At 37.5% G+C, this 24,264-nt stretch overlaps 1 protein-coding gene across 1 annotated transcript in view; it reads right to left on the reverse strand.

The window, feature by feature from the left end:
* Positions 1 to 24,264, reverse strand: part of LPXN (leupaxin) — a 33,053-nt gene that overhangs the window by 7,674 nt on the left and 1,115 nt on the right. Inside the window, exons 2-7 of the mRNA XM_069471436.1 lie at positions 21,463 to 21,620; positions 16,327 to 16,373; positions 7,195 to 7,294; positions 3,804 to 3,971; positions 2,699 to 2,872; positions 2,490 to 2,571 (exon numbers count right to left, since the gene is read on the reverse strand). Coding sequence (XP_069327537.1) covers positions 2,490 to 2,571; positions 2,699 to 2,872; positions 3,804 to 3,971; positions 7,195 to 7,294; positions 16,327 to 16,373; positions 21,463 to 21,620 — 729 coding nt within the window. The remainder of the gene's footprint in view (positions 1 to 2,489; positions 2,572 to 2,698; positions 2,873 to 3,803; positions 3,972 to 7,194; positions 7,295 to 16,326; positions 16,374 to 21,462; positions 21,621 to 24,264) is intronic.

The following is a 24,264-nucleotide window of genomic DNA, read 5'->3' on the forward strand; positions in this document are numbered from 1 at the left end:
AAACCCAGAGTTAAATGTTAGCCGGGCCTGGAGAGTGTAACACCAACGTAACAACAATCCTAAACAAGTTAGAACTTTCCTGCTTTCCATTCTCATCCCCTTCCTCCCCAGTGTTTCAACCCCAGACGGGCCACATGTCAAGATCAGCAATAAGGATGAGGGTGGTGGATGCCAAAGGCAGATTAGCAGAGGTGAAACGCCACACCCATGTCCTGGCCTCCTGCACCTTGAAAGCCCTGCCAGGAAGAGGAAGTAGTTGTCACTTTTTAAACGTTAGAAGCTTTAGCTGCTACATAGACTGAATTACCCAAGGACTTGATTGTTGTGTTTTGCATCTTAAATTTATTTTATATTTAGAACTGTTTATTAAGAGTAATCAGAAAAGACATGGGACTGTCCAATTTTTTATTTAGAAGAGAGGAGAAAACCTTCCCCACTGAGTTAATTCTAAAAGGACAGGAAAAGACAAAATAAGCCATTTGCTACATGGCTTGCTTTTGAGCAATATTTGCATGATTGTCAATATGTACATACTGAATGCTGATCTAACCTGTATTAATAACATAATTATATATTGGGAGAATGGGGGAGGGAAAATATATTGGGGGTGAGTGGGATAGTAACAGCATTCCTAAATCTCAACCTCCCCAACAGGAAGTCAATGTATAAGTGTTAAAACTGGAAAAGTAAAATGATCTATAATAATATAAGTTATTATTTAAAACACACAAGTAAAGAAAAGAAGAGACAGATAAAAGATTTTGGAGAGAAGAACTGGATTTGTGAATGGGAAAAGCAAAAGCAGGGTACTTTTCTTTTTTAATATTACCCTTGAAGCAATAATTGAGTTTTTACACTATGCATTTTTATTTGTTTGATTGAAAATCAATTTAAATGAAAATTACCAATGTTGGAGAAAGGTAGGGAGGGATGGCATAAGTTATATTTGTTCAAAACAAATATAAAAAGAAGTCAAAAACAAGACAATTCAGAAAACAAAAGGAAAAAACTTGCAAAGAGGAAAAAACAGATCATATAAAATGGATCAGGGATAAGAATAAAATCTTAATAAAAACTTCTCAACAAGGAAAGCTAGATGATAGTAAAGCAATGTCTTCAGAATTACGAGAGAAAATAGTTTCTACCTAGAATTCTATGCCCAGGCAGCTTAAGGGCAATGACAGGATAAAAATATTTTCAAATATTTAAGTTCTCCAAAACATTACCTCTATACATCCTTTCTCAGGAAGCTAGTAGAGGATGTGCTCCACCAAAATAAAGGTAGTAACATGCAGTAAAAGACATGGGATCCAGGAAATAGAGGATTCAAAGAGGAAAGTAATAAAAAGGAATTCCCAGGAATAACTACCAGGGATAATTCTGGAATAATGGACCAGAATGACTGCTACTCAGCAGGAAGAAACCATTTCAGGTTGGAGCAGGAGGAGGGAAGTCTCCTGGAAGGATGTCTCCAAGAAAAAAAATAGTAAATGACTTAGTACCAGATGTGGTTGATCATTTTAAGAAGGATTTCAACATTCTGTCAGATAACTTAGTGATAAGTACAATGAAAACTAAGCTAATGAAAAATAGACTCAAATATTAACTCTAGAAAAAAAAATGGATTTATACAAAAAGTACACTGTGATAATAATAAGAACTGTTACTACACCTCTGTGTGCCAGGCAGTATTCTAAACACAATAATTGTATTGTCACTAAGTCCTCACAACAACCCTATAAAGTAGGCACTATTATTAAACCCATTTTACTGATGAGGAAAGTGAGGTATGAAAAGGTTAAATGGTTTGAACAACATCATACAGCTAATAAATAGCACAGCCCAGATTTGAGCCAGGCGGTCTGACACCAAAATCCGTGCTCCACTGTAATCATAGTTTGCTACACAGCTTACTTGTGAGCTATAGTTGCATGATTGGCAATATGTACATATCAAATACTGAACCTGTATTAATAACATAATTATATATTGGAGAATTGGGGAAGCAAAATATGTCAGGGGTGAGTAGAACAGTAACAGCATTCCTAAATCTCAACTTCCCTGATAGGTAGTCAATGTGTAACAGTTAAAACCGGAAAAGTAAAATAATCTATAATAGTATGTTATTATTTAAAACACAAAGGTAAATAAAAGAAGAAACAGCTAAAAGATTTTAGAGTGGAGAACCGGATTTGTGAATGGGAAAGGGAAAAGCAGGGTACTTTTCTTTTTTCATATTACCCTTGAAGCAGTTATTTGAGTTTTTAAACTATGCATTTGTATTTGTTTGATTGAAAAATCAATTAAAATGAAAATTATAAATGTTGGAGAAAGGTATGGAGGGATGGGATCCAGTACTGAAATGGGCATTTGGATGGCAGTGGCAGGAACCAGGGGCCCAAGGGCAAAAGGCTACCAGGAAAAGCCCTGCTGGTCCTCTCACAACTGCCCCTGGGGTGTGGGGTGCAGCCTCCCTGGTCAAGCTGTACCTTCTGTGCCAAACACCTCTCCACAGTGAGAGCAGAAGAAGTGCTCTGGGTGCCAAGTCTGGTTCATTGCCGTCAGCACTTTCTGGAAAAGGAACACACAGAGAGATATTAGAATATTGCAGAGTTGTAAAACATGACCTTGGTTCCACGTGAGTGATTAAAAGCTACGTGAAAGCCAGGGGGTGGGGAGGGAAGGGAGCTTTACTTACATCCAGGATGGGAGCAGCACAGTACGCACAGCGTGGGGAGAAGAGCTGGTGGTAGTCCTTGGGGCAGTAGGCCAAGCCACTCCGCTCAAAGAAGGGACTAGCGCCAATCTCTTCTTTGCAGTGAGTACAGATGAAGTGCTCTGGATGCCACGATTGCCCTAGAGCATGGATCACCTGGGGAGTGAAATAAAGCCCAACATGGGAGCCCACTTGAGTGCTCTAGGACCTACAGGCTGTACAACTCTAGAGGGCACTCTTCACACTGTACACCATGTAGACAACACCTCCTGGAGTTACACAACACTGAGGCCTAGACCTAGGTTCCACCTAAGGCGGTCTCTTGTCCGTGCCTTCTGGATAGTAAGAGGATGCCCACTTTCCCAGCTGGTCGCTCTGATAAAAGCCTGTAAATATTTGCTACCACTCCACTGCCCCAGAGGGTGGCAGAAACAACATAGGCACAAGGGTGATAGACAAGAGATAACTACAGCCTTGCCATGGGAGGGACTCCTGGAAGACATAAAGGCCCAATGACAGTGTTTATTCCTCTAGTCTGAACACTTCATTTCACACTCCATGCAGAGTGAGGTCTCTAAGCCCTTTATCATGGCTTTGGTGAAGGATGATTCAGAGCAGGAGTTTGTAGCTATGATTTGGAGCTGAGTTCAGCTGAAAATTGTCATCGATAAATTTAGACCAGGTATGTTTGAAGAGAGGAATCGGTGAGAAAGATCTTCTCAGTAAAGGCAATACAGAAAAATGGTTAAGAACTCAAACTCGGGAGACAGACTCTCTTGGTATCAAATCTTATTAATACCTCTACCTCTCCTAGACCTTGGGCACGTCAGTTAATGTCTCTGAGCCCTCAGTTTCCTTATCTGTACAAAGGGAAGAATAAGTCCTTCAGGGGCTGATGTGACCATTAAATGAGGTAATATTTGTAAAGTACTTAGCTCTGAGGCCAGAGCACTGTAAGTGATCAGTAATTATTGACGATTACTAAACTGTCTTAGAATATAAGGAGAAAGAACAACCCTTGGAGGGACAGACACAGACATACATGCAGACACAGATGGCCATAGGACCAAAGTGTCGGCTGTCCCACCTTCCCGGCAATTGGTTTCTGGCAGGAAGCACAGTGGCCCTTGGGCACTGTGGCAATCCCGAGGTCCTGTAATTCCTGTTCTAAGCCCCCAAGCATTGAGTCCAGGGAGGCCTTGTGATCCTGCTTGTCTGGTAAGTGCTTCTTGCCAGCATCTGCTTTCACTGCAACCTGGTGTAAGGAAAGAACCACAAAAACAATCAGCCTCATATACTTTTATCCTCATTGGCATCTTCTTTTTTTTTTTAATTTCAGCTTATTATGGGGGTACAAAAGTTCAGGTTATATATATTGCCCATGTCCCCCTCATCCCCCTGAGTCAGAGCTTCAGGCGTGTCCATTCCCCAGACAGTGCGCATCACACTCATCATGTAGGTATGCACCCATCCCCTCCCCCCACCCCCATACCCCTGAGTCAGAACTTCAAGCGTGACCATTCCCCAGACAGTGTGCATCGCACTTTCATTGGCATCTTCTATGTGACCCTACAAGCTCACTTCTACTGACGGAGCTCTCAGCCATTCCCTGACCTTCCTCCAAGACACCGATAAAAATGCTTTCACCTCCCTTTCATTCTGAGCTCCTCAGGTCAAATAAAATCTGACTCACCTTCTTCCATTTGTAAATCTTTTCTTACCGTAGAAAATTGAGTGCATGGAGATGATACCCTTTCTAGCTCTTGTGATGACCCCAGGTCAACAATTAGTCACATTTGCTTTTATTAATTTATTCCACAATATTTTTTGAACATCTAGTTTGTGCTAATCATTGTTCTAGGCGCTTGGAATAAAGGAATGTACACAATAGACTAAGTGTCTGCCTTTATGGAATTTGTATTCTACAGGTGATAGACAATAAACAATTAAACACTTATATGATGTGATGTCAGAGAGAGAGAAATGGTAAGTTATATATGGAGATAGAAGAGGCAGAGGGCAGAATAGTGAGGAAGAATTGGTTTAGACGAGGGTGATCAGAGAAGTTCCCTCTGAGGAAGTAATATTTGAGCAGATATTTGAGTGGTATACTTAGGGGCCCAGAAATATTGACATTTATGGGAAAAGCATTCCAGAGGAAGGGAAGGCCCTGAGGAAGAAAACAGTCTGGCACAAAGAGTGCCACAGAGTCAAAAAGATCAGCGGGGCCAGAGCAGAGGGAGTGAGATTGAGCGCAGCAGGGGAAGATGTAGGAGAGAGGGGCAAAGATCATAGAGGGCGCTGTGGTGACGGCTTGGGGTTTATTCCAAGGTGACGGGAGCCCTTGTAGGATTTCAAGTTTGTGAGTGAAGGAATCCGGTTTATAATATCCCTGTGGCCGCTGAGTGTAGAATTAAGTGTTGACAAGCAATAGGGGATACCGGGAAACTATTATATAATTACTTACACCAGTGTTAGGAGAGAAGGTGCTGAGAAGTGGTCAGATAAGACTTGTTGATGGATTGGATTTATTTAAGCAAAACTCCAAAATAATTATTATAAGCCATTCAAGGGAAGATCCTCGAATTACAAAAGAGATGCCTAACCCGTCCTTCACCACTTCGAGTCCTGATGCTGGCTCTCTCTGCTCCTCTCCAACCGGGCCTACTGCTACCCTCCACTTAATACTTCTCTGATTGGAAAACTGCAACGGCTTTCTGTTGCCTCCACATCAAGTGTGCACTCATCAGACAGGCCTTCAAAGCTGCCCATCCACTGTTCTCACCTGACTTTCCTATCTCATCTTTTATTGCGCAGTAAAAGCCTCCATTGTTCAAGGCCAGCGGGCTCTGTACAATCCCCTGAATGTAATCTGCTACTCTGTACCTTCAGGCCTCTACTTGCGCCATTTTTACTGCCCGTAATAACCTCACAATATATCACCAATCAAAATGCTCATTTCCCTTTAAGAAACTTTGATCATCTGACGGATTTCCCTCCTGCTTTATTATATAATGTTAGTTAATGTTCAAGAGGCTAGTGTTCAAAAAGGTTGTTGTCTGCAAGGCCTGTTAACGGTGACTAATATTAAGTATGAAAAAAACTAAGTAAAAAGACAACGATATATCTATATCTACATCCACGTCTATCTCTCTTTGCTTGTACATTTCAGAATTCTTCTGAACAGGTATGTAAGGAACAAGAAATACTGAGTATCTCCCGAGGGCAGAACTGGATGGCTGGGGGACAGAGGTGACAGGGAAACAGCTCAGTGTAAACTTTTTTTTTGGACTTTCGATTTTTGTACAAGAGGAATATATGACTTATTAAAAAAAAAAATGGGAATTTTAAATTAAAAATTTAAATAAACCAAGATGCATGCTAAATCTATTAGGAAATACAACACAATTAAATCTCCTAATGGAAACTTTTTCTAGTATTTTCAGACAGACAGCACAATGAGCCAATCCACCTGGCTTTATTGTAGACATTAGCCCATCAAAGGACTTTTAGCCATTAAAGAAAACTGTTTGTGATGTCTATTCATGTGTCCCTCTAATAAACGCGTGCTACTCACTGTGTACCAGGCACTATGCTGGGCATTGAGAGTCCCAAGGTGGGCCACCAAGATAAGTCCCTGTCCTCCCCAGTCACAGACATTTTTATATACTGCCTTAAAATTATTCCATAGCCACATCATGAGCGTACATCAAATTCTCCAACTAGATTTAGAATGGTTGGATTTTCTGCCTTAAGGATTCTAGATTATATTTCTCTTAATAAAACCTTAAGCCCACTTATCTTATTTCCATTCTCTGCTAAGCCATGCGAGCTTTCCACCCTAGAGGTACACTAGAGGATACAACAAAAAGGCAGATTTTATCTCACTATGGGGTTGGGACTCCTCACCTGCTACTGTGAGAGCCTCACTTTGATCTCCCTTGCTCTGTCTCAGCTTGCCCACGGTCTCCCCTGCCCTGCTCAGCCAGGTCTCTGCCACAGTCCTTCCACACCATCAAGCCTTAGATGCCTGTTCCCTCAGGGTTCACTCCAACTGAACCGACCTCTCCTCTCATCTCCTTATGTCCAAACCCTGCCTATTCTTCAGGGTCCATCCCAAGTCCTATCTCCACCTCTCTGATGAAATCTCCATAACCTCTCTACATTCCTAATGCTTGCTCCATGTATTTTTGCAAACCACTTGACTTTTACTCTGTAAATGTTACAGAGGCTTGTGCCTCATTTTACTAAGCACCCTCCAAGCTCCTTGAGATCAAAGCCTACTGTATCATATTATCTTTTGTGTTCAAACAACATATGGTAAAAAGGTGAGTTAATTCATTGAATTAAATTTAGTCTGGGAAAATCAATGACAACTTAGAAGAATTCCCAAGCAAGGGAATACAGAGCTGAGTTCCAGAAAGATAAATTGGTGCCCCTGTGGGCCCTGGAGGCTTTACCATCTGGGCTGTACCCACCTTGTCCTGCATTTCACTCAGGTGGGCCATGAGCTCATCCAACTGAGCGGCTGCTGAGGTTTTAGAAGGTGGTGTTAATTCCTTCGGCTCTTGGACCTCACTACAGAGAGAAAACAACAAAAAATGATATTAATAAATCAAAACTCAAATAAAGGATAAGCTGCACATAAAATACTGGAAAATACAATTTGAATGATTAACTCCTTAGATGTGAGTCTAAAACAGAAATAGCAAGTATTTAAAAATAGGTACTAAACTGAAAATTTAAAGAAGCTCTCTCTGCCTTTTGTCTCTATTTCTCCATGGTCATCTAAATTATAAAGTATTATATCTCCTCTCGGTTATTGTCAGGGAAAAACACAAGAAGTAAATGAGAATATAGAACAGGCATCGACAAACTAAGGTCCATGGGCCAAATCTCGCTACAGCCATTCATTTACCTACTCTCCACAGGGGCTTTTCTGCAGAGTTGAGGAGTTGCTGCAAAGATCTTGTCGTCCACAAAGCCTAACATATTTACTACCTGGGCCTTTACAGAAAAAGTTAGAAATCTCTGGTATAGAAAGTTTAAATAATGTATATAATGATTGTTTCATATTCATATAATTGTGAGTATATTATAAAGAAAGAACAGTTTGTGTGTGTGTGTGCATGTCTGTGTATGTGAGAGACAGAGAGAGAAGCTTAAGTAAAAATAGTAGAAATGTGTTTTTTTTTAAAAAAATCATGGCCAGGTAGTGCTTATGCCAGTCACCCAAGAATGGTTCAATACTGTAAAAAAGATTAATATAATTCATTATATTAACAAATAAAAGAAAAGCTATATAAACATACTGATAGTTGCTAAGAAAGCAGTGGAAAATAAATTTAACCACCATTCCTGTTGTTGAATATCAAGGAGGAGAAGAAAATTTCCATAACCTGATAAAATGTGTCTATAAGAACTCTATAGCAAGCTTCATATTTAAAGTCAAATATTAAACACATTTCTAGTGAACAGATGAGCCAGACCTGGATGCTACTATCATTGCTAATCTTCAGTGTTATTCTAGAATGCATTATCAAATGCATTTAAAAGTAAAATAGAAGAACTACATATTTGGGGAAAAAAAGGCAAAGCACTCTTACTCTTGTTTTAAAGTAAATGGTATGATCACTTACCTGGAAAATGTAAGATAAATGATTGAACTATTAGACCAGATAAGATCAGGGTGGTGACTAGATACAAGAATAAAATGAGACCATATCTTCCCTATTGACCAGCAGTAAGCAATTCAAAATTTCAATGGGAAAAAGAATCTGTTCAAAATAATAACCAAAATTACAAAATATCAAAGAATAAATCTAAAAAGAAATGTGTAAGACTTCTATGAAGAAAAACCATTGACAGCCGTAAAAGAAGACCCACAATACCTGATTTAAAAATGGGGCCGGGCGCGGTGGCTCATGCCTGTAACCCTAGCACTCTGGGAGGCCAAAGCGGGTGGATCTCTCGAGGTCAGGAGTTCAAGACCAGCCTGAGCAAGAGCAAGACCCTCGTCTCTACTAAAAATAGAAAGAAATTATCTGGACAACTAAAAATATATATAGAAAAAATTAGCCGGGCATGGCGGCGCATGCCTGTAGTCCCAGCTACTTGGGAGGCAGACGCAGTAGGATCGTTTAAGCCCAGGAGTTTGAAGTTGCTGTGAGCTAGGCTGACGCCACGGCACTCCAGCCCAGGCAACAAAGCGAGACTCTGTCTCAAAAAAAAAAAAAAAAAAAAAAAAAAAATGGGCAAATGACCTAAATAAACATTTCTCCAAAGAAAACATAAAAATGGCCAACAGGTATAGGATAGGGTGCTCAACGTCATTAATCATCAGGGAAATGCATATCAAAACTAATATGAGATACCACCTCACTCCCATTAGGATAGCTATTATCAAAAAATCAAAAGATAGCAACTGTTGTCAAGGGTATGGAAGAAAAAGGACCCCTTTTACACTGCCATTGGTGGAATTCAGCCATTATGGAAAACAGTACAGAGGCTTATAAAGAATTAAAAATAGAACTACCATATGACCCAGCAACCCCTCTTCTGGGCATGAACACAAAGGAAATGAGATCACTGCCTCACAAAGATATCTGCACTCCCTTGTTCATTCCAGCATTATTCACAACAGCCAAGATAAGGAAACAACCTAAATGTCCATCAATAGACAAATGAATAAAGAAATTGTGATATATATCTAAACACACAAATATACATACATACACAGATGCATATCCACCCACAATGGAATATCAGTCAGCCTTTAAAAAGGAGATTCTGTTTTGAAAAAACATGGATGAACCTGGAGGACATTATGCTCAGAGAAATAAGCCAGACACAGAAAGCAAAATATTTCATGATCTCAAATAAACACTCAAATATTTAGAGATAGAGAATAAAACAGTGGTTACCATGGGTAGAGGAGGAGGGAGGAAATGGGGAGATGTATGTCAGAGGATAAAAAGTAGCAGATATGTAAGATGAAAAAGGCTAGAGATCTAACGTGCCACATGAGCACTTTAAGTAATAAAATTGTACCAGATTTAGGATTTCTACTAAATGAGTAAATTTTAGCTGTTCTTACCTCAAAAACAAACAAAACAAATAGATAACTATGTGATATGAAGGATTTGTTAATTTGCTTAACTATAGTAACCCAACACGCAATATACGTATGCCATAATATCATGTTGTATACCTTAAATATACACAATAAAATTTATTTTTTAACAAAGAAGACATACATAAATGAAGATGCATACTATGATGTCATTTTCCCCAATTAAACTGTAAATTCAATGTAATTCAAAGAAAAATCCTAATAGAATCATTCAAGTTAATTAATAAGCTGATTCTAAAATGTATGGGCTGGAACACCCAAGACAATTTTGAAAAAAAAAGATAAAGAAAGGAGACTTGTCTTGATAGATGTGATATAAAGTGACAAGAGCTAAATTTGTGTGCTGTTGGTAAAGAAACAGACAAGTAGATAAAAGAAGTAGATTAGAAAATCCAGAAACTCCTGTACCTATAAGAACTTTATATATAGTAAATGTGGCATTTCAAATCAGAAAAAGACTATTCAACTCAATGAATAACAACCTACTTGGAACGCAATGAATTTAGGTCTCTAACACATCATATACATGAATATATTTGAGACCCATTTAAGATATAAATATTTTTAAACATAAATACTAGAAAAAAATGGAGGATATTTTTTATCGTTTGGGGTGAAGGCTTTCCTAAGAGCGACATAAAACTCTGAAGTGAAGTCAAAAAAGAAAAGAATATGCATAGAGCTAATCTCAACAAAATTAAACATAAATAAATATTTAAAACATAAATAATATTCAAATTTTAAAAAGGTATAAATTAATAATAAAACAATAGAAACCTGAACTAAAGCTTTTTTAAAAATCAGATTTCAGAAAAAGAAACTCAAATGTTTATTACTATATAAAAATACGCTCAATCTCATTAATCTTTAAATATGCAATTTAAAACAATGAGATATCAATTTTTATCTATTAGTGAAAATTTTAAAAGATTAACAATATGCAGTGTTGGCAAAAGTCCGTATTATACATGTACATAAACATTTATTTACACCATAAGTAGCTATGTAAATTTATAAAAACCTCTGCAAGGCAGCATCTATCAACATTTCAAATGCATATACCCTTTGATTCAGCAATTTAGCTTCTAAGATTCTACCCTACAGAAAAATTGGACATATAACTAAAGATATATGTTTAAAGACATTCATTACAGTAAGTACAGTTTTATGAGCAAATTGAAAATAAACTAAATGGAGCTAGAGTCAAATTAGTTACGGTTCATTCATGCTACAGAGTAACATGTAACTGCTGGAAAGAAGGCAGACGTAGATTTATGTGAACTAAGAAAGACTTCCAAGATACGTTGTTAACTTAAAAAAGTAAAGCCCAAAACAACATGAAAAATGTCTTTCCATTTACATAAATTTATAAGCACATGTACACACAAAGGTGTATAAGGAGACATTCTTGACAGCAGTTACCTATGGAGATGGTGATTAGTTGGTGGGAGTAAAGATTCTAAGGTCAGTGTCTAACTTTGTACCCTACATATACTAGAAAAATAGCTAATGCACGTAGCCAACAGATGAAGTGCCAGGGGTGGCAGATGGGACATCAGTAGTGAAATTCACACGTATGTCTCAGTTACTATATATATCTCTATGTATATGTATATACACACACACTCTTTCATACATATATATGATTCTATAAATGACCTTTAGTAAACTACATAAATTCAGTCACACTATAGAGGTTCCTATTTAAAATCATTTTTAAATGATTTTATGTATTAATATAAATGTAATATAAAATTAATACATGTTAGCTGTAGAAAATTTGAAAACTGAAGAGAAATATAAAGAAAAAATTCAACCACACATGATCCCCCTTTCAGGGGACAATTACTCTGTACATTTTGGCTGAAGAGTATATATTACATTCTTCTATGACTGTGTGTAATTTAATTTTTTATATATATAGAGGCTTTATTTATATTAAACACATGATATATTTTGAAGCAAAACAGGTAGAGTTATGACACAGAAGTGGTAACAAGATTTATTTTAGACACAATTGAAGATGGAATGGCTCCATTATTTGCATAATTAGATTCCCAGGAATACATTTCAATATTCAGCAAATATGTAGTAATCTAGTAAATATAGGAAAAAAAAAAAACAGACCCTGTTAGTTTTTGAAAAATTCCCATGGGAAAATAACAAAGGCTATTAAGTTTTGCAAATAATTCCATTACACACAGATATGTCACTCAGTGGCTAGATAAATATAAATTTACTAAGTGATTGTGTGTAAGTTTAGAAAGTTAAAATAATACTTTTTCCTATTCTCACACATATACTTTTCCATCTTTTGCAACCATGACAGCTAGCATTTATTGAGAGTCTACTATGCCTGACTCTCTGTAAAGGGGTGTGCACATGTCCTCTAAATCTGTGTAACAACTTTAAGAACACGGTATTATCACCCCCAGATAAAAAACTGGGACTTAGAGAAGTTCAAAATTTATCTCTACATAATGCAGCTAGCAAATAACAGAGTTTGGGCCTGCAGACTGCAAAGTTTACATTCTCTGTCCTAAACTATCTTCCAAAAAATGTTTAAAGTCTATATAGTTATCAAATATATGATGTACTATAATTTTTAAAACAATCATTTATTGTTGTATACCTAGATTGTTTTTCTAATTTTTGCTATTATAATCAATACTGCAAAATAAATATTTGCACCCATATTTGATGATTTCCATAGAGTAAATTTTAAGAAGTGGAATCACTGGGTCAAAAAGTATGAAGAGGTAACCTTCTCTAGAATCATGTTTGTAATCAGCATTAACCAAGAGAATTTAGCTAACAACCCACATATATAGTCACACGATGCAAAGCCATAAATAAAAGCAAATATTCTAAGTCTTTCACTAAATATCTTTTTAAAAATAGGGGTGAAGAGGGGACACGAGGGGGAGAAGCTGTCAATGGGTGGCTTCAGGGCCACCAAGGTCATCCAAAGTCCTTGGTGTCCTCCTCTTGGGAAAGCACTGGGTTTGGGTCAAGGGTGGTGTTTAAAATTAACATGTTGTCAGTGACTAAAACAGCACTGTTTACATGAAAAACATTTTTCTAATTCTAACAAGTTAGAGGTGAAAAGGAATGAGCATGAATGTTTAGGAAACTGTTTAGGGTGCTGGGCCGGCGTTCCCACACTGGGTGGTGGTGTCTCTGTTTGTGGAGTTGCTCTCCTGCCCTGCCCCAAGTCCCCTTGTGGTGTGGCCGGATGAGTCTCCTGGTCCCGTCCACATACAGGAAGGAAGAAAGGATCCCTGGAGAACCTTGGAGAAAAGGTTTTGTGCCTTCAAGTGGGGCTTACCCCCTTTATTTATAACCTTAATTTATACAGTGACCAACCATTGTGGAAACAAATGTCTCTTCTATTGTTATGTACCCAGTCAGTCCATACCTGACTGTTGTAAATAAGTTGTTCTGTGTGTATAAATAAAACGAGCCCGGTTTTGATCTTCCAAAAATAAATAAATAAATGCACTTACTACTTTACTTATCTTTATGTATTTACCAGCCAGGGAAAAGTAGAAGGAAAATGGATAACTTTCTTAAGAAAAAAAAAAAAAGACTGTCTTTTGGGGACAATGTGTCCCACTGCTGACTGACTGACTTATTTTTGAGCATTTAATAACAAGGAAAATGGAGGAGGAAAATGGATATCTTCCTGTCTTAAGATAAAAGAGCTTATCTTTCAGGTACAACATGGCACTCTGCCAGATGCAAGTTTTGTCTTTTTTTTTTTTTTTTTTAATCTAGGAGCAAAAATGGTCAGGTATGCAAATGATTGATGATTCAGTCCCTCTCGGAAGTTTCCAAGAAGGTACAGAGAAAGGAGCTCTCCCTGACAACTCTTTAGTCATCATACCTTAGTAAAAGCTGCCACAGGCTCGAGCCTGGGAAACACAAAGGGTGACAGGACTGTGAGCACATTCTGCTGCCCGGTGCCTGAGCACAGAATAAATGTAGTTTTCTTATCAGAGGCTGTATGTTCCTAAAAGCCTTCCCATCTCACAGTTGGGGCATACTGCTGGTTTTTAACCAGAGTCCTACTGCGGTGTAGAAGGAGAAACAGATAATTGTCATGATACCCTCATAGTTACTGACTCAACAACACAATATTCTAAATGAGAAATGGGAGACCTTAAAGAGTTGATGATACAAGTTAAAGTGCCTGCCGCAGGAAATGTTCCCGGAAAGAGAGGAACCTCAAATCAGAAGTCCTTTGATCTGTTCTCCAACCTTTTGAAAGATAATAAAGGTACCCAGCTATGTCATCAGCAACAACTTACTTCATTACTCAGAGATATTAATAAAACGAATCACAAAGATGCATTTAAAAGAATCCAGACATCATAAGTAAGGGGCTTCGTTGTGCTGGGTTTTTCTCCCATTTATTTCTCTGTTATAGTTTTATGAATTGTTCTTCCCTGTTATTACCAAAATTATTTTTGTTCATGTAAAAGATACATTTCTAAATTACTGCGTATATGGCTATTGACAAATAACTATGTTAGAAATATTATTCCATTGCTATATTTATAGGGGGCATTATTATAAATATACTTTCAAGGTATATTGAAAACAATGTGCAGTTCATTTAAGAAAGCCGAAGTAAATGGTGGAAACAGAATGCAGGAATCTAGTTTCTGAGCCTAATATTCTATCTGTATATAGCCCTGCCGGCTCAGAGTTATACCGGCCTCAGGGATTTGTATCAGGCTGTTGGGTATTTACTAGGTCATCTGGATTTTATGTCACTCTCCCATCGTGATATAGGCCTACACAGCAAGTATCATTCAGCAATGGGGAATGTATCAAAGTCCAGCCAGGAAAACACAAACCATGTGAGTAAACAGAAGGAATTTAGCCCAGAAACTTGATTATACGGGTGATGGGAGAGCTAAGAAGCAAAACAGAAGACAATGGAGTAACCCATGATTAGGCACAGCAGGAAGCCGTAACTATGCCTAAGCCAAAGGGAGAAAGAAAAGAGGAAAAGTTACCACAGCCCAGGGGCAGAAGCTGGAACCACAGCAGACCGGTCATGCTCCAGCTGAAGCCATTAAGAAGACCTAGCTGCTGACGGACAGACACACTGTGGAAAGACAGCAACTTGGAGGGAAATGCCTTGGATTTCCCTGCTTTTCACCCTCCAGTTCTCCACAGTGCCTCCTACTGGTTGAAGCCCGTGACAGCCAACTAACCTGGAGCCTGCAAAACCCAACCTGCAAGGGGTCAGCTCCCCTGGCATACAGGGCAAGGGGGAAGAAGGGATAAGAAGTAAGCCAGAGACCCATACTATAAGGAAGAGAGTGGCAGTAAGTTAGTGTTGGTGTGCCTGCAATTGATCACAGTGCCAGACAGGCTGTTGGCAGGGCTGGTTGTCATGGTATCAGTCCATACATTCACTTGTATTTCTACTGAAGTCTTGGTTTCCTAGATTTAAGAGACCAAATATTTACCGGAGAGCCTGTTGTGTGACAGGAACTGTTTTGTTGTTGTTTTACTTTGTTTTGATTTTTTTTAGGTCCAGGAGAGGGAGGATTAGAAGTAATGCTCACCCTGCAACATCCTGGAACTAGAATAAACCAGCAATATGTATTAATAAATTGGCCTCATTTCCACCAAAGTATAAAGTGCCCTCAAGTGGGAAGTTTTAAAAAGACTTCTTGTAGCACAAGTTCTTCCCCTGTTTTTGCCTCTTGTGTGTACAGTACTGGCTACAATTCTGAAATCAAATAAGATGTGCCGTAGTACTCTTTACCAAGCATAAATTTTTACTCTCTATAGTATGCCCTTTAATTTGTTTCTCAGAAAGTTTTCTGATGTTAAAAATTTCAAGCTACAACTGAAGAGAGCATAAGAATATTGACCTTGTTATTTTTTCAGACTGTCAATTCTGCTTTGGCCAGGAGAAATGATTGAATAAGTGAATCTGTTTCAATACATAACCTTTATTATTTTTTTCATAATTCTTACTAAAACGAAAACCCTCCACCCACTAAATAAATTTTGAATAAATACCTAAAGAAGTATATACTTATTAGTCTGCTGTGGAGACCCATTGTCTTAGTTTAGCCCTCATCCTAGCTTTGCTGTTGTTGGAATCTTGCTTAAGTTTCTCCAGGTGTGTTTTCTCTTTTGTGAACTGGAGCATGATATCTAGAATAGCTGGGCCAAACATCTGTGGTGACTCTAGAAGAATTTACACTTTTTCAGGTGGTGATGGAAATAGCAGAGCCCACCAGCCTGGACAACGTGTCTACAAGCCAGGTACCTTGAGAAGTTGCCAAGTCAGCTTAGCAGAGTTCTACCTCTGCTCAAAGACTATATGGAAAAAGAAGGAGGATGTAGGAGTTCTAATAATAAACACTCGCAAAGCAAATTATTGTCCAAAGATTGATAACAATTATCTAATAACTTTAATTTTTAAAAGTGTTTAATAAAAAAAAAATACCTGTAGACATTGAGCTCCTTGATGTCAGTAGTATACACGGGCTGCGCCTAAGACACATAAGTGACAGAGAAGAACAAAGAATGAATTTCTGTTATTAGAATGTTGGTGCTTATCAACACCTAGAGTTAGAGGATATCCATAGCTTCTAAAAGGAACTGATAACTAGCATATCTCTGAGATCTCCTTTCATAAGCCAGAGGAATTACCAGCCACTCTGCAGAGAAAGGCCAACTTCTAAACAGAGTAGTTGGCAATATAAACAAATACTAGCAGCCCTTCCTTGCCTAAAAACCCAGCCTGCAAGGGGTCAGCTCCCCTGGCTTCCCCAGCAAGAGGGAAGAAGTGATGAGAAGTAAGCCAGAGACCCATACTATAAGGAAGAGGGTGTCCATAAGTTAGTGTTGGTGTGCCTTCAGTTGGATCACAGTGCCAGATAGGCTGTTGGTTGGGCTGGTTTCATGTTATCTGTCCATGCGTTCACTTGTATTTCTATTGACGTCTTGGTTTGCTAGATTTAAGAGACCAGATATTTACTGGAGATGCAGACGATCCTCAGGTAGAAACCATTAAAACTAAGTGGGTTGAAGCAAATTCCCTTTAACTAGATGGGATGGTGCCTAGGGGAACTATAACACAATTAAACTTGACATATGAAAATAAATAATATGTGAATCTAAAGGGTGGTTGACCAGCACTTCATTTATTTATTGAACAAATATTTATTGAGTGCTTGTCATGTGCCAGAGCTGGCAATGTAACAGTCAAAAAATAAAACAAAACAATCAAATAAAAACTGACTACCCCGGGGCTTACATTCTGGTGTTGAGAAACATAATAAATAAATTAATATGTACAGTTAATCAGGGGGTGGAAGATAGGAAGTAGGGGAGAGATGACAATTATAAATATATTGATCAGGGAAGGACTCACTGAGAAGAGGTCACTTGAGCAAGGACTTACAGTAGGTGAGGAAAGTAAGCAGATATCTGGGGTAACATGATCCAGGTGGAAGGAATAGCAGGGAAAGCACCCTGAAGCATCTGCGGAACAATGGGGAGGCCAGTGTGGCCAGAGCAGAGTGAACCAGGCAGACAGGGGCAGAGAGTAAAAGGAGCTAGATCATGCAGACAGGGTGACCATATAATTTACTGTTCAAACTGGGACACTTTTGAGGGTGAAGGGGGGAGGATCTAAAAATAATTCATATTATATAATGTCTGAAATGTGTATTTATTGACAAAAAAATAGTTTTATTATCTTGGTGGACCTATAAAATAATTCTATTCAAAACATATTTTCAAAATAAAATTTTCCTAAAATACTTTTAAATGACACAAAGCTATGAACATTAAAAAAATAAAATTAAAAAACTCATGATTATCTGAACATTTTTAAATGGCATGAATAATTATTCTTGATATATAGTCACATACTTTAATTGGTTACTTGGCCATTGTCTCTAACATTGTAAGGTGAACCTTTTTCTGCAACATGTGTTTTTTTTTTTCAATATGGTGTTGTTTTCATAAAATTGCAATCTTCTTCAAAGCTGCATTTTATGACTAATATATTTGAAATTGTTGATACTTTTAATGGATGTTTCTCTATAGACTGTAATGCTTTTAATTAAGAAAATTACCCCTTTCTAGATATTGATGAACCTATAAGTTCAGAGCAAATTCTGCTAAATAATCTACTTAATTCCATTTTTTATATTAAAATGTGTAAATATTTCAGGCCAATATTTTTATAGGTATAGCCTTCTGCCTTCATCCAGAGCACCTTTACTCAACAATATTCTTACAAGAGAAAATTTCAAGTTGTCTCTATGATTCTTTTGAACATTTCACCAAACATAGATGCTGCAAAATCATAGCCTTTTACAATTTCATTCCATTCTGGTAGAGAATAAGAATTGATCCAATTAAAATTAGAAGTTAAAATTTATCAACGTCAAGATTTTTCTGAAGCACAATTTTCGAATTAAATAATTAAACCATATCAGATTTCATCTTTTGATTTGTTCAATTCCTCCTCAGCTTTTGTAGGGAGAAATTTGAGCTTCTTCCTTTTCTGCAAGCTTCATTTTACATGATTGTAACTTGCTAAAGACTCCAAAAGCTGAATTTTCATGCTATGTACGTTGAATGATTTAAGAATTTCCAACTGTTTTACACATAATGCATCCTAAATTTGGGTTGCTTTACAAGGTGTTTTTTCAAAGGCTCAGGCATTTCCAAAATCTAACTGATGATAGGCAACACAGAGAGAAAATATATACAGCCATGCTAAAATGTTTGTACAGTGTTTGATATTAGCTTCTGTAACAAAAGTTTTGTGGGTTGGTTATTTATATAATCTGTGTATGTACACAATTTTTGTAAATTTTAACAATTACAGTTTCTATTTTGATTGGCAGAATACTACAGCTTATTTGGATGTAGTCATAAATTTTGCACACATCACAACCAATCCCAAATACATTTATGCTCCATATTTTTTTTAGTTGCTAAGAACATTGTTCTTACTACAATGCTGTGTTCCACCAACATTTGTATTCATATTCTCACCAACATTTTATCTTCAATGTTGAATTTTTCAACTAAATTTACAATGTTAGATGTTTCATTTTTGACCAGAGAATGAACTTCCACGTGTTTTATTTTAATCCTTTGAATTGGATGAAAAGCAAAATTGAGCCATTTTGGAATTAACAAATTTTCTAACTGAGGTTCTGATGACACTAATACAAAATTGACATTATTGGATGGTTTTCAAAGGGAATCAACTCATTTATTTTCAAGTACAAGAAAACTTGTAACTGAAAACAAGCAAAATTAATTTAGAAGAGTCATTTGACACAAATGGAAAGGTGTGTTTCACAATGACATGTTGAATTGCTATCTTCAGGCACATTCTTCTTAAAATAAGTATTAACTGTGGAAGTAGATACCGGTGTATCCTCACCATATTTGTGCCTTCTGATTTTTCAAAGGGTCGGTGATCTTTCTACTTGCCCCTGTGTTGGATGGTAAATGTTGACAAATATTTTGTGAATATTTTGTGCAAGTTACACATTCATCATCAGCTTTCTTAAGAAAATTAAACATGTTTTGGTTTTGGTTTTGGTTTTGTGTTGAGCTGACTGCTGAAAGAGTCGTGGGGGTGGGAAACCTGCAGCCTTGGGGCCACCTGTGGCTTTCTGGATCCTTCAGTACGGCCTTTTGACTGAATCCAAATTTTACAGAACAAGTCCTTTTATTAAAAGGGGTGCAACAGAGAAAGATGAAGCTTTTCTTGCCTCCTTTGGTGCTTAAAAAAGAACAATCTTGAAATCAGAAGGCTGCAGGTTCCCCACACCATGTCAAGCAATCTATTTCCTATTTCTCACTGACTCTGAGGAGGCTCCATGCATCTCACAGGCCACCACATGGACCATGACAGGGTATGAATGGTGGCCAAGTGGCCAGCAGGGAAAAAAGCCTCAACATTTTTTCTGCCACCACCTAAGATCAGAGGAGTTAGCTGTCCCTGACTGGTGTGCTTGAGCTCTTAAGCTGAACAGTCAGCACCCTGCATATTATCCTTGAAAAGTTGCTGCTAAGTTTCGTCTGAACAGGATGAGGAAAAAAGACGAGCTATCATTAGTCACCTTTTGGATTTAGTCATAATAAAGTGAGAACTCTGTTCATGGTGTGTGTTTTACACACTACTAGATGAGACCATCGAAGAAGACAAAAGAACCAAATAGAGGTCTGTTAAGCCATTGCTGGCTTACTTTAATGCAAAAACTAATGAGAAAATGTCAAAAAAAAAAAAAAATTGAAAACCAGGAGTAAAAGGTAAAGTCAATAGGATGTCAGAAAAACAAGCATAAACCCGGGTTTGTAAACCGGAACATATGATCACACCACAACGGTCAATGTAGGACTGCGGCTTTTACAACAAATGAGATGGGAAGTCATTGTGGGGTTTTGAGTAGAAGAATGACAGGGTCTGAATTAAGTTCATTTATTTATTTATTTTTATTTGTGCAAATTTACGGGCTACAGAAGAGATTTTGGTACATGTATATAATGTGCAGTGATCAAGTTAGCGTATTCAAGGTGTTCAGCACCCGAGTACCACACATTAAGTTTTAAAGGATGACCCTGGCTTCTATCTTGAGAGCTGAGTACAGAGGGGCAAGAGCAGGAGACCAGTTAGGAGCCTTATGGCTACAATCTAACAATGACAACAAATACAATAGCTCCCTAGCAGAGAGATGAATGAGTATCCTTAAAACTGTGTGGATGTTCCCGGAAGAAAAAAACAGTTAGCGGGGGAACCTACCCCTGAGCTCAAATTTCAGATCTGTCCTTCTAGTTATTCCTAATACTGTACAAGGATGAATCAGAATATCACAGTTCAAAAATACCAGCTATGAACAGCATCCACTTAATTCCTCTTACACTAATTCCATTCTCATCAATAACCTAATTATGATGTCGTTTCATATGGACTTATCCATAGAAAGAGAATACATATATCAGCAAATACTAACATCTGTTTTACTTGATAGTTTTAACTCTAACCATAAATTAATAAATTTGACTTTTTTTTTTTTTAAATACATCACCTCTTGTGAGTTTGGTTAGTTTGAGCTGGTTTCCTAGAGCTTCATCATCTCTGGGAATATTAACAATTGAATTTCCTAATCTATCCAACAGAAAAGACCTAGAAAGTGGTGACCCTGAAAAGTCACCCTGAGAAGACTTATCTGAGCTGCCATCTGGCCTTTCTCAGGTGATCTCTGGCCTTAATGAGTGTCATTCCAGTCAAACTGCAACATGCAACTCTGATGTCCAGACAGTAACATCAGAGTATCCCAGGTGAATCAGGCAACACCCTACCTGTGACCATGCCCTCATTAGAAAAAATTTAGTTCTCAAAGGCTTATTCTTCTGTAATAATTTTCTCAATTCTCCTCCTCTTTCCCAAAACAACCATCTTTAAACTAACATTGAGAAATTATTTTTTTTCTCTTTCTTGGATATATGATTTCTCCTTTCATACCACATTGTGGGGGATACAATTAATTTTCAGAAATGCACCCAAACATCTATATTTAAGGTACTACAATAAATGAAAAGTTACCGGCAAAGGACTTTTATTATCCTGAACAGAAAGAATATTTGAAGACTCCTTAAGGTTATTCTCCTTTCTGGAAAGCTGATCCAAGGGAAGAGGAGCTGGGCTGGAATATTCATCACTGTCCTGGAGGGTGGAGCGCTCCAGTTCCTCTAATAAGGCATCTACATCATAAGAAACAGGAAAATAATAATATAGAATATTTAAGTCTCTGGAATTATTTTCTTCTTAAATATCTCCCACTGCACCCCCATTCATCTCTTTCTCTCTTAGGTTAAGGCTAGTTTCAAACATCTTCCCTTACTCTGTTTTTCACTTGAAGAATATGGTGTATCCTGCCAGGAGATGTTTAATGCCTCCACAAATTGTGGCTTGTTTCTTATTTTCTACGGTTGCTTTCAATTTCATAGTCTCACTTTCTAACTTGACTTCTTAAATTGCAGGTTTTATCATTCATTTAGGGAGGATTGTCCACAAAGATCCCCAATTAGAAAAAAATAAATTCTAAATATTTTCTTATCAGAAAATATAAGTAACTATATTACCATTTGTTTCTTTTTTTTTCTTTACCACTGATGTATTCTGAGAGAATATATTACCATTTTTCAATATGTACCTGGACAATAATACTTATTCTTAATCCTAATGATTTTTTTTATCTTAAAACTCAAGAATTATCTCAAGCACATAATAAATTCTCAAGACAAAGTATAAGTATTCTGTTTTTATGTTGTGGAAAGAAAAGGGGGTTGGGAGGAAACTTAAATATTACAAAATCAAGTAAGATGTTGCGATTCAAATAGTTTGTTTCTCTTATAGTCTTCTTGGGAGAACCAATGGAGTTTACAAGTATTATACTAGTACCTTTCTGCTCAGTTTACACATTTCATTTAATCATCCTAATGTTTTGAGGCAGATATTACCCTCATTTTGTAGAAATTGTTTTAAAATAATATGGAGTAGAAGGAATGGGTGGACATACATAAGAAACAAGATTGGTCAAGAGGTGATGATTGTTTAAGCTAGCTGATGGGTCTATCAGATATCATTAAACTATTTCTGGTACTTTTGCATATTTTAAAATTCTCTACAATAAAAGATTTTTTACAAAGAAGAACAAAGTAAAGGAAAGAAAACTAAGGCAGAAAGAGGAAGTAAAACTTTGTCTCAGAATTTTATTAGCCAAATCTCAGAATTCCAAATTTTTATTCTGTACCTCTCAATTAAGATAGAGGCCCTTTCTTTTCTATTTTCTAAGCTTTGTTCCAACCAGCAGTTCAAGATCCTACTGAATTCAAAATAAAAAGCCATTTTATAACACAGAATAGGGGAGGGAGGAGACCAGACCACTAGGAGCAGTGAGTTACCCTCAGAAGCACCAGCTAAGCAAAGTTAATAAAACTCCCCTTTCTGGGTCACGAGTTAACAGGCCTTTCTCTTCCTGTTTCCTGTGAGTGTGCATATCACCAACAGTCTGACGTTATGCCTTTTGCCAGATTCTGTAATTTGAAGATGACTAATTTCAGTATGACAAATATGGGATTACTGGAGTGGGGGGGGAGTACTAGACTGAAAACTCCTCAGTTCTTCTCTGTAGTCCTTTACCTGTGGAAATCAAATAATATCAACATTAACACGAAAGGAGTAAAGCGAGGTCCCTTGGGTTGTAAAGATCTCATTCTGAGCCAGAGCTTGCTCCTGGTTCTTCTGTATCTATCATCTCCATATAATGAGGGTGTAGGTAAAACTTCTGGGTGGATACAAGCTGCTATTCTCTGAAGCAGTACTGCAGAGAGGAAATATTTGCTTACCTGAGATAATATGTTCTCAATGCTATTTCTCTGCATGTGAGAAGAAAGATCCACCCAAAGTCCAGGGCAAGTTATTGGACTGATGACAATTTGAAGAAACTTTTGAAGTGTAACCATCAATAGCCTATTGAGACGTTAGCCAATTGGATAATCTACACAAGTGTTAGTTTCCAGGCTGCTTGGAGCTTTCTACATTTTTGGACAAGATTTCACTAACATCCATCCTGCTCAAGAAAGGCAAAGTTAGGCCGGGCGCGGTGGCTCATGCCTGTAATCTTAGCACTCTGGGAGGCCGAGGCGGGAGGATGGCTCGAGGACAGGAGTTCGAGACCAGCCTGAGCAAGAGCGAGACCCTGTCTCTACTAAAAATAGAAAGAAATTATCTGGACAACTAAAACTATATATAGAAAAAATTAGCCGGGCATGGTGGCGCATGCTTGTAGTCCCACCTACTCGGGAGACTGAGACAGGAGGATCGCTTGAGCCCAGGAGTTTGAGGTTGCTGTCAGCTAGGCTGACACCACGGCACTCACTCTAGCCTGGGCAACAGAGTGAGACTCTGTCTCAAAAAAAAAAAAAAAAAAAAAAAAAAAAGAAATGCAAAACTATACACTTTTTTTCTTATCTGGATTATTCCATTGGCTAGAACATCTGAACCAATACACTTCTAAAATAGGAAAACACCTTGTAGCTTAACTAGTTTTGGTGTGAGGTGCTCCTGAGAGTAACATTCAACAAGTTATTTTGTTTTTCTTAGTTTTGTCATCTGAAAAAAAAAGTGAATAATACCTATTTCAGAGGGTTGCTGCAGGCATTAACATACATATGTAAAAATGTCTAGTTTTAGCCTAAGTCACTGAATAAGTATTAGTTCCTTTTTGAATTAAGTGCCTGGAAACCATTAGGTATCAAAAAAAAAAAAAAAAGAATCCTAGCAAAACTTCAGATTCCCCCAACATACAGATGAATAGAATTTAGATTCTACCCCAAGTCCTAA

This window comes from Eulemur rufifrons, chromosome 6 (assembly GCF_041146395.1).
Source record: "Eulemur rufifrons isolate Redbay chromosome 6, OSU_ERuf_1, whole genome shotgun sequence".
In the NCBI taxonomy this organism is placed as follows: Eukaryota; Metazoa; Chordata; class Mammalia; order Primates; family Lemuridae; genus Eulemur; species Eulemur rufifrons.